We start from the raw sequence: 11,731 nt of genomic DNA on the forward strand, positions 1-11,731 counted from the left end.
TCCAATGGGAGAGGATTCAAATGTAGATAAGAATTCATCAATGATCGGTTCCATCTCTTGATCATCCCTTTCAAAGTCTTCAATCATGAGATGCCTTGGAGGTTGCACACCCTCCTCAACGTCAATTTCAAACGGCTTCGAAAGAGGCTCTATAGCTTGACTTTCCCACGGAGGTTCAGCATCTCCTAAGTCTTCAACCATTTCTTCCTCTTCAATGGCAGGCATAACTTCTTCCAATTGTTCCAATACAAAATTGTGTTGCTCACTGTCCACCGGAGTTTCTAACTTCTCCTTCATGCCATGTTCTTTAGTAGATTCTCCACATGAAACCATGGGGGTTCCTTGAATGTCCAAACGTCGGGAAGGTAATCGATTTATTGCTTGATCCAGTTGTTTAAGTATAAAATCGTACTCCTCCTTGGTAGTTTCTTTTCTATGACAACTCCCTTTAACCACTCTCTCCTCTGCAAAGGTCTCTTCTACCTTCACCTTTAGTGCCTCATCTAGCTCCTTATGAAGTATGGGATAATGTTGCTCTTGGATTGATGGATGTGGGTGGTCTTCTATGGATGGTGGTGATGGGATGGAGAGATCATTTTGTGGTTGAGATGGAAGTTTACTGGAGCTTGAGGGTTGAACATTGGCGGTGGAGGGTTGGTCAATGCGGGATATAAGATTTTGGAGTTTAGACGTGAGACCAATGAGAGAGGTAAGTGTGTTCTTCATGGAGGTTTGGGGTGGATAGGAGGGTTTATTTTTTTGGAAAATAGGTTCATAATACGGAGGTAGTTCTTTTTGATAAGGATATGGAGATGGTGAATGTTGAGGTGGTGGTTCTAGGTATGGTTCATATGGTGGTTGGTGTGGTGGATAGGGATTAGGGTCATATGGAGGTGAGTGGTGGTAAGGGGCTTGTGAGTATGGTGGTCCAAAGTCATGTTGAGGAGGGGGTTCATAGGCATATAGTGGTAGTTGTTGATAATCAAAAGAGTGCTCACCATAGCAATTGCCTTTATATGCATCACAGAATGATTGTTAATAGCCCATTGGAGGTGGTTGTTGCCATGAGGGTTGATCAAATCCTTGTGGCTCCTCCAATCTTCGATTGTTCCATCCTTGATGTAAGTTGTCATTATAATCTCCACTTCCTGCCACATAATTGTAACCAGACTAATAGCCAAAGGGCTGAGAGTTCATAGTAGTAAGAGAAAATAGAAACCAAAACTAACAAAAAGAAAATATTTTGAAAAAGATATGATTTTTGAAAAAAAGATGAGATAAGATAAAAATTTAAAAAATATTTACAATAACCAATAATAAGGCACACGTTTGCAATTCCTCGGCAAGGTGCAATTTTGAAGATCGGATTTCCTATCGGTAAAGAAATATAAAAATATATAATCGAGTTGTAAGTATAGCTTCTAAACCAATAGAAAATCCTTTCGTACAAACGTTTGGTTGTAACAAGTAACAAAATCCAATAAATTTATAAACTGGAGTATTCAAACCTCAGGTCGTCTTCTCAAGGAATTGCAGGGAAGTGTGATTTATTATTGGTTATGGAAAACAGTATTTTTGGGTTTTTGAAAAAGGTTTGAACAAGAGAAATAAATTGCAGGGATTAATAAATTAATAACTAATAAGACTCTTGGCAAGGTATGAAAACTGGAAGTCCTATTGACGTGGCGGAAATTGGCGAGTTAAGAATTTATTAATAGAAATACATTGCAAGTACAGTCCTTAACCAGCCGAAAATCCGCTTATCAATTTAAAAGGGTCGTCACAATATTGAAATTAAATACTGGGAGTATGAATCCCAGGTCGTCTCCCAACGAGTTGTAGAGAAATGTGCTATTTTATCAATTAGGTGTTTTCAAAAATGGTTGAGTTGATAACAGGAAATTAAATAAGAGAGTTTAATTAATCTTAAATAAAAGCTTTGACTGGGAGTAGATTAGTTGGAAGCCCTATTTTTATTGAAGTACTCTCAAGATTAATTAATAATTGGAAGTAGCTCTGCTTAGTTATCCCTTACTAGGTAAAGGAAAGTCAAGCAAGTTGGAAAGCTGTTTCTAATCACAAGTCCTAGTCCTCTCCCTTGGGGAGGACTAGTGTCAATGATTAGAGGTTGATCCAAAAATAATTCCAATTATAATTTCTCTCTTGAGTGATTCAACTCGAGGGTTCCTTTCAATCATATCCCAATCAAGTTATGGAACGATTCACTCATCATAATTATAAACTTCACAGAATTAATGGAAAAAATAAAAGAAGACATGATGAATAATAATGAAAGGGATTAATTGAAAATAAAAGTAGTCTATATTAATAATTCATGAAAATAATCCAATGTCAACTCTAGGTGAATTAAGAATATGGAAGAATAAATGAAAAGTAAATAACAGACTATAGTAACTGGTACCGGAAGTAGACTCTTCTCAAAAGCTAAAGCCAAAACCTTCAAAATCCTAACTATGAATGATCAAGTGAGTAAAACCTAGGGGAGGAGCAATTTCAGATCTAGAAACTAAAAATTATGCGGAATGAATGTTGTCTTCTGTCTCTGCATGTTCCCTGGCTCTAATCTGTGTTTTTGGGCCGAAAACTGGGTTAAAATCCGGCCCAGAAACTCTGCCAGTAACTTCTGAAATTCTGCAGATCGCGCACGTCACACGGTCGCGTCGTCCACGCGTTCGCGTCACTCGGCGTTTTTCGTACCACGCGTGCGCGTCGTCCACACATTCGTGTCATTCATGCATCTTCCAATCCACGCGGTTGTGTCAGGCATGCGAGCGCGTCACTATTATTTCTTCTATCTCACACGATCGCGTCAGCCATGCGATCGCGTGACTTCTCGCTGGTTATCTCCTCAATTCTTTGTGTTCCTTCCATTTTTGCATGCTTCCTTTCCAATCTCCAACTCATTCATGCTATATAAAGCCTGAAACACTTAACATACAGATCACGGCATCGAATGGAATAAAGGAGAATTAAAATACCTAATTAAAAGTCTCTAGGAAGTAAGTTTTCAATCATGTAATAATTTTCGGAAGAAAATATAAATGCATGCTAATTATATGAACAAGTGGGTAAAGATCATGATAAAACCACACAATTAAACACATTATAAACCATAAAATAGTTATCCTTATCAATGGTGATGAGAATTATATTTTTGCTCCTACTCAGTTAACCTCTAACTATGAAGGTAAGTCAAGTGGACAAATCAATTTAACACCTAAAGCCCTAGTCAACTCCTAAGAAAAGACTAGAGTTATAGGAATCTAAATCAATCAGCAAAGATAACAATTATCAATCACGATTAGTTTGACAACTCAAAAGTTACCAATTAATCAACTAGAACCAAGAATATAAGAAACTAAATAAAAGTCATATGCCTGAAATACCTCAAATATTAATAAAAGAAATCAAATCCAACATGGGAAAAATTCATAAGTACAATTGAGAAAATAAAATAAATAAAAGGAACATTAAACCCGTAATGAAGGGAAGTAGTCTGAACATAATTGAAATCCTAAATCCTAATCCTCATTCCTAAGAAAGAGGAGAGAACCTTGATGGTGTTTTTGTGGAAAAACGAATTTCCAAACACACAAATCTAACCGGCAAGTGTACCGGGTCGCATCAAGTAATATTAACTCACATGAGTGAGGTCAATCCCACAGGGATTGAAGGATTGAGCAATTTTAGTTTAGTGGTTGATTTAGTCGAGTAAACAAGAGTTGATTTGAGTAATTTGCAGTAAACAGAAGCTAAATTGGATGAATTGTAAAGGGAGAGGTGAAATTGCAGTGAATTAGAGAGACAAAAAGTAAAATAGCTGAATCTTGAAGGACAAGTAAAGTAAAGGACAGAAACTTAGAGTGCAAGAAATATAAATTACATGAATGATAGAGGGCTTAGGGAGCTGGGATTGCAGAATTTAAACAAAGAAAAGTAAATTGCAACAAGCAGAAGAATAAAGGATGACTTGAATTGAAATAGATCTTAAACAGAGAAGTGAATTAGCTTGAAGAAGCATTCAGCAGATGAACTAAAATGAAAATGCAGATCTCAGGGGTCAAGAGACTAGAAAACTAAGTCTAGATCTCACTACCTTCCTTGATCCAACAAAGAACAATTTACAGAAGGAAAGAAAATTTAAAAACAGTAAAGAAGATTTAGATCCAATCCTTAAATCAATTGATAGGAAGAGTGAGAGATGATTCTCATAATTTGAATCAATGGAACTCTTCAAAAACTCAATTCAAGATCTAAAGGAAGATAGCAAAAGTAGCAGAAGACTTGAAAATGTAATCAGAAATCTAAATCCAATCCACAATTCCTTAGAATTATGCAGAAGGGAACAAAGATGAATTATAGATCAAGGATTGAAATAGAATTCCTTCAATCTCTATCCACAATTCATAAACAGAAAGCAAGAAAATCAAAAGTGAGAATAAGGAGGAGAGAACTCAACTCTCAATCCCAATTCTCAATTCAAAGCTCAAAACTAATGAAAATTCAAAACGTGGCTTTCGTCGGGATTATACTTTTTGAGTTGTGAAACATGAAAAACATCATGAAGGTTTGACAAATAAGGAGGGAGAGCTACTTGGTATGCTACTGGACCGACTCTTTTAAGAATTTGAAAAGGACCTAAGTATCGTGGATTCAATTTCTTAGTCCTAAGAGCTCTACCTATTCCAGTCGTAGGTGTCACTCTTAAGAAAATATGGTCACCTTCGTTAAATTCTATGGGCCTACGCCTAATATCTGCATAGCTCTTTTGTCGACTTTGGGTAGTTTGAATCTTCTCTCGAATGTGCTTAATCCGTTCAGTAGTTTCTTGTACCAAGTATGGCCCCAAAATCCTGCCTTCCTCCTTGTCATACCAGCATAATGGTGATTGACACTTTCTTCTGTAGAGGGCCTCATATGGTGCCATTCCGATACTCTGTTGATAACTGTTGTTGTAGGCAAACTCAATCAATGGCAAGTATTTGTCCCAGTTACCCTGTTGATCCATCACGCAAGATCTCAACATATCTTCCAAGGTACGAATTGTTCGTTCTGTCTGTCCATCAGTCTGTGGGTGATATGCTGTACTTAAGTGCAACTTCGTCCCAAAAGCTTTCTGTAGAGCTCCCCAAAATCTAGAAGTAAACCTTGGATCTCTGTCTGACACAATTGATGAAGGTATTCCATGCAATCATATTATCTCCTGAATGTATAACCGGGCGAGTTTCTCCAAGCTGTGACCAATTTGAATTGGTAGAAAATGCGCTGATTTTGTCAATCGATCTACAATTACCCAAATTGCATCATGCCCGGCAGAGGTTCTTGGTAACCCAGTAACAAAATCCATCGTAATCTCTTCCCATTTCCATTGCGGTATCTCCAATGGTTGCAGGGTTCCAGGTGGTTTTTGATGTTCTACCTTAATCTTCTGGCAAGTGAGACACTTTGAAACATACGTTGCTACATCTTTCTTCATTCCCGGCCACCAGAACATCTTCTTCAGATCTTGGTACATTTTAGTCATTCCGGGATGGATAGAAAATCTGCTTTCATGAGCTTCGGTCAGAATGTTCTTTCTCAAGTCCTCCTGAGTAGGTACACAAATTCTGTTCCTATATCTCCATATTCCCTCTTTATCTTGGCGTACCTCTTCCGGCTGATCTGCCTTCATCCGTGCTAACAATGCCAGCATTCCTGAATTCTGGGCTTGAGCTTGCTGAATAGCTATCTTAAAGTCAGATGTTAATTGTAGTTGCGCCATAACAATTCCTCTTGATGTCTCTCTCATTCCTAATTTTAAGTTTTCAAAGGCTGAGATCATTTCTTCTTCCTTGATCATCATCCAATATATGCCCAAACTCTTCCGACTCAAAGCATCTGCGACTACATTTGCCTTCCCAGGATGATAGCTCAACTTAAAATCATAATCTTTTAAGAATTCCATCCATCGCCTCTGCCTCATATTAAGGTCTTTCTGATCAAAGATATACTTTAAACTCTTATGATCAGAGAAAACTTCAAATTGGGCTCCGTACAAATAGTGCCTCCAAATCTTAAGTGCAAATACCACTGCTGCTAATTCTAAATCATGTGTCGGATAGTTCCTTTCGTGAGGTCTTAGTTGTCTCGAAGCATAAGCTACCACATTCCTATGCTGCATCAATACACATCCAGGTCCCTTAAAAGAAGCATCACAATACACCTCAAAAGGTTCCTGTGGGTCTGGTAACACCAAAACTGGCACCGTCGTCAACTTTTCCTTTAAAGTTTCAAAGCTTTCTTCACACTTCTCTGTCCACTCAAACGGAACTTCCTTCCTAGTAAGGCGAGTCAAAGGTAAAGCTATCTGTGAAAAACCCTTGATAAACCGCCGATAGTATCCTGCTAACCCCAAGAAACTACGAACTTCTGTAACTGTCTTGGGTTGCTTCCATTGTACTACGGCCTCGATCTTTAAAGGATCTACAGTTATACCATCTCGTGTGATCACATGTCCCAAGAATGCCACTTCTGTCGCCCAAAACTCACATTTCGACAATTTCGCATATAGCTTCTGTGCTCTTAATATTTGCAACACAATCCTCAAATGCTCTCCATGTTCTTCTTCTGTCTTGGAATAGATGAGGATATCATCTATAAAGACTACCACAAACTGATCTAGATACGGACAAAAAATGCGATTCATATAATCCATGAATACAGCAGGAGCATTAGTCAGTCCAAAGGACATAACCGTATACTCATAGTGACCGTACCTAGTTTGAAAGGCAGTCTTAGGTATATCTGATTCCTTCACCCGGATTTGATGGTAACCTGACCGCAAATCAATCTTCGAGAATACTATCGCACCTCTCAGCTGGTCCATCAGATCATCTATCCTTGGGAGTGGATACTTGTTCTTGATTGTGATCTTGTTCAATTGCCGATAATCCACACATAACCTCATTCCACCATCCTTCTTCTTTACTAGTAACACTGGAGCTCCCCATGGTGATACACTCGGACGAATAAACTTCTTCCCCAGCAATTCATCCAACTGCTTCTTTAACTCTGCTAGTTCCAATGGTGACATCCGATACGGTGCTATAGAAATTGGTCCGGCTCTAGGAACCAGATCAATACTAAACTCTATCTCTTTCTGAGGTGGAAACTCAGGTATATCATCCAGAAAAACATCAAGAAACTCCTTCACCACTCGGATTTGCTCCAAGTCTTGTTCATTAGTTTCTGAGCTAGCCGATAGTAGAACGTAACCCTCTAACCCACTATTACTAGAAATAACTCTTAGGGAATTCAAATAGAAAGTACAAGACTCAACTGGTTCAGTGTGCATTTCAGATGATGGAAATATAGCAATTCGTTTAAAACAATCAAGGAAAACATGATGCTTAGACAACCAATCTAGACCTAAGATAATATCTAAACCACACAAAGGCAAACAAACCAGGTCATGTATAAAAGTCCTAGCCTCAATAACAAAAGGCACCTGTTGACATACTTGACTAGTCAAGGCATTTTGAGATGTGGGTGTACGAACAATTAGATTATAATCTAACATGGTGAAATCTAATCCCAACTCATGCGCAACAGTCTCGGAAATAAATGAATGTGATGCACCAGAGTCATACAGTACAGTTAAGAGTCGAGATTTGACATAACACTGACCTTGGATTAGGGAATCTGATTTCATTACGTCATCAGCAGTCATAGCAAACACACGTCCTTGCTGTCGTGGCCTATCTATTCCTTGTACTGGCTTCTTCGGACACCAGGCTGACCACAAGAAAAACAGATAATTCCTGTAAGCTGACAAGGTCTACTTCCATGCTCCTTTCCACACTGCCTACATACTGGTCGCATCTGCGCCTGCTGAGGTCGCTTACCCATATCCTGTCTCATTCTTCCTCCATTCCCTCCTATAGGACGTGCATGAACATTTCTATTCTGATTGTACCTTCGTGAAGGCATTGCTCCCTGCTTAAAATTCCTTCCCTGAGGAGTTGTATACCGATTATAATTTTGAAAAGAAGATCCTAGGCGATTCATCCGGGCTGCAGCTATCTTCTTAGCACAGTCCTCTACTAGCTGACTCTTATTAACCAACTCCGCAAAATTCCGTATTTCCAATGGAACCACTGAGTTCAACAAATCTTCACGGAGTCCTCCTTCAAATTTCAAACATTTCCACTCTTCGAAATCTGCTGGATTCCCTTGACAAACCTTGGAAAAATGACATAAATCCTCAAACTTCCTTGTATACTCAGCAACAGACATACTTCCCTGTTTTAACTGCATCAACTCCATCTCCTTTGCCTCACGAGTAGCTCTAGGAAAGTACTTCATATAGAACTCTTCTTTGAAAACATTCCACAAAATATTACCCTCATCTTGCTGCAGTAAACGTTGAATGCCCTGCCACCAGTGCTGAGCATCCCCTTCCAACATATAAGTAGCAAATTCTACATACTGTTTTTCCGGGACATGCTGTGCCCTCAAGGACCTTTCTATGCCTCGGAACCAATTATCAGCTTCAGTTGCTACAGTCGTACCCTTGAACTTCGGTGGATTAACTTTCAAGAAAGCAGCTAATGTCATAGGCCTATGATGATTCATGTTATCTCCATCACCGTTCCTACCATTCTCACCATTACGGTCATTGTTATGCTCTCTATTACGTTCCCCCAGACGGTTAACTGCTCGGGTAGTAGCAGTCGCCATTTCACGCACAGCCTCAGCCATAGCGTGAATCGCAGCAAACAGATTATCATCGTTTCGCGGCGGATTGTTAATAGTAGACCCTTCCCGATCGCTACGTCTCCGTGGAGGCATCCTGATTCTGTTCACACCAAACAATCAATACCAAGGTGATCAGTCTTAATACCTCAAGTTGGGCATGAACATTATCAGAATGAAAGCACAAAGACATTCATGCAACACATATCACATAGATACCCTATAAGCATGAGACACACCACAGAGCATGCAATAAAGCATTATTCAGTCCATTCCCCAGGCTCTAACAGGAAGAATCGCTCTGATACCAAATTGTAACGACCCAACTTCTAGCATGTCTAGATCATACTAGAAATTGAATGTTACCAACTTGTTTTTCCTTTTTTGTATTATTAATTAATAAATATAAGCCTGTACGTTGTTAAAACACCGCGAATTTTACAAGTAATTTTTTTTTAAAATAAGAATAATTTAAAGTCGCATACCTTCCATATATCAAGGGATAATTAAACATTCACATACATAAAATAAAAGATAACAGAATATGGAGCAACACACTATAATATACATCATGTTACAGAAGTGGCTCAGTTATATAAGCATAGAGCTATAGTACAGCACCCCTAAGTCAGTGACTCATATAGTATGTACATATATGTACATAAGACGCCCCAGGGCCTGGCCTGACCAAAAGCCCCTAAGTTGCCACCCAGGCTAGCCTAACTCTATGATATTCCTATTCCCTCTAATCATGCTAACAAAAGTGAGGGAGACACTCTAATGTACTGAAGTTAGACTAGGCGTCTCAAAAAGTCTCCTCAATCCTGGTCCAGAGTACCTCACGGAAAACCACCGGGCGAATGGTGATGCTCGCCTGCTGGCGCCTCACCTGGCTCATCGTCATCGCTGTCAGAGGAGATAACTATGAAGTTAGGATCTTCCTCTGGATCTTCTTCTTCCTCGTCCTCTTCTTCTGCCGGAGTGATAGCAGAGGAACCACTGCTGGCCACAGGAACCATAAAAGGATAGCTACCAAACAAAATACAGTCGGGAGAAGGAGGTGGCATCTCCATGATCTGATCATACTCATGTCCCTGCTGCTCATCAGAGACAGGAGGCTCGATCGGCTCAGGTAAAGGATCAAGCTCGGGTGGCAACACAGGAACACCCCACTCATCAAGGACAAAAGGTGCAGGAGGTGCCTCATGGATAGGCTGGGCAGGTATAGGCTCATCAGGTAGAGGAAGTTCAGGTAGAGAAGGATATTCAGGTGGAGGTGGCATCTGCTCCTCAAGATGAGGTATTCCAGGTCCGCCGGGGTGTAACCAAGATAAAGGAAAGTCATAGGGTGCATCAGGATCAAAGTATGCTGTCCTAATAGGGTACTGGAAAGGTCTACCACGAACTACAAAATTACGGATACGATGTACCGCACAGTAGATGTAATACTCGCCGCGCACCGGGTCCTCATGGATGTACGGTGGATCAATCTCGTAGAATAGGACTCCTGTGTCCATCTGTAGAAGTGTAAGGGGTAAGAACTGGGGAGTTCTTAGTAAGGTCAGGGTTTACAGTTAAGTTCATTTATAATGTCTGTGGTCATAGATGTATAAATAAATGTAGAGTAATATGTACATAACAGCAACATAAACCAACACATGAACAAGAGAGAAAATAGGAAGTAAATGCACATTCACACATTAATATGCAATCACACAGTTATGCTCAAACAAACAAGGAATAGAACAAGAACACAAGAAGATAAGCAATAAATAATGCACAAACAAGTATGATGCATGTCTGTCCCTACTGCAGGTAATGAGCTCATTTGTCGGTTTCGACCCGCACCCGACGCAATCCGACCCTCCAAGTCAGATAGGGCCTTCCCAGAACTTAATCCCAGATTAAGTACCGCATACCCTCTACCAAGTGCTCTCGACTTGCAGGGCTGGTATTTGCTCAGGTCTCAATATATTGCAGGTATGCGAGTCAGGCCTCTACCAAGCATTCAGCTTGCAGGGCTGGTACTACTCTACCGCAGCCTGTCTGGGAAGCAACATCACAATACGGGCGTCCCCGCACAACATTCACAAGCATTTCCCAAAGGCTCATAATTCACATATAACCATACTTTCCATCACTTAGCAATCATCATAAATCAAGCATTATAACATCACAAAAAGCTCATTTTACAATTCTCTGTTTACTCTGTAAGGTCAGGTACATAGCTATATCACTTTTAACTCCTTTTCTTTTTAACATAAGCACAGGTTTCAAAATCTTGTTTCTTTACCTCATATACCTCTATATCTTCTCTTATACCTCTTCTTAGGTGTTTAGTAAAGGAAATTAGAGAATTCTGGACTCAAAACTCCCTTCCTGAGTCTTTTAGGAAAAACTGTCTTTTTATCAGTATTTTATTATTATTAATTAAATAATATTATTATTAAAATAATATTATTAATAAAATAATATTTTAATATTTTATTATTAAAATAATAATATTTTATTTAACTTTCAAAAATTGCATTTTGACCCCCGGACTTCTTGGAAATTGCACTTTGACCCCTATAACTTTTAATAATTGCACTTTAGCCCCTCAACTTTTGATTAATTAATTTTCAACCCCAAAATTTTTAATAATTGAATTTTGACACCAAAACTCCATGAATACACATTTTCATGTTCTTCCAAAAACCAAAAACATTTTTTCAAAAGTTCATCAGATTTCTGCTTGATTTTCAGCTAGTTTTTCAATCTTTTTGGAAACCAATTTGAACCCGATTTTTATCAAACCAAAGAGAAACTTTTCAGCCATCTTATACATCAAATAAGCATCAAAAATCATGATTTTCATGGCTGGAATGTCACGTCTTCCCGAAGCACCAACAGCCACTTCAAAACCATCATAAACATGATTTTCAAACATCAAACAACAAGATTTCATGATCAAACCATCACACAAACACCCAAAATC

At 39.1% G+C, this 11,731-nt stretch overlaps 1 protein-coding gene across 1 annotated transcript; it reads right to left on the reverse strand.

The window, feature by feature from the left end:
• Positions 1-7,761: 7,761 nt before the first annotated feature.
• Positions 7,762-8,850, reverse strand: LOC107489564 (uncharacterized). The gene has a single exon (XM_016110315.1). The coding sequence runs from the start codon at positions 8,848-8,850 to the stop codon at positions 7,762-7,764; it is 1,089 nt and encodes a 362-aa protein (XP_015965801.1).
• Positions 8,851-11,731: the final 2,881 nt, after the last annotated feature.

The sequence above is a fragment of the Arachis duranensis genome, chromosome 1 (assembly GCF_000817695.3).
Source record: "Arachis duranensis cultivar V14167 chromosome 1, aradu.V14167.gnm2.J7QH, whole genome shotgun sequence".
In the NCBI taxonomy this organism is placed as follows: Eukaryota; Viridiplantae; Streptophyta; class Magnoliopsida; order Fabales; family Fabaceae; genus Arachis; species Arachis duranensis.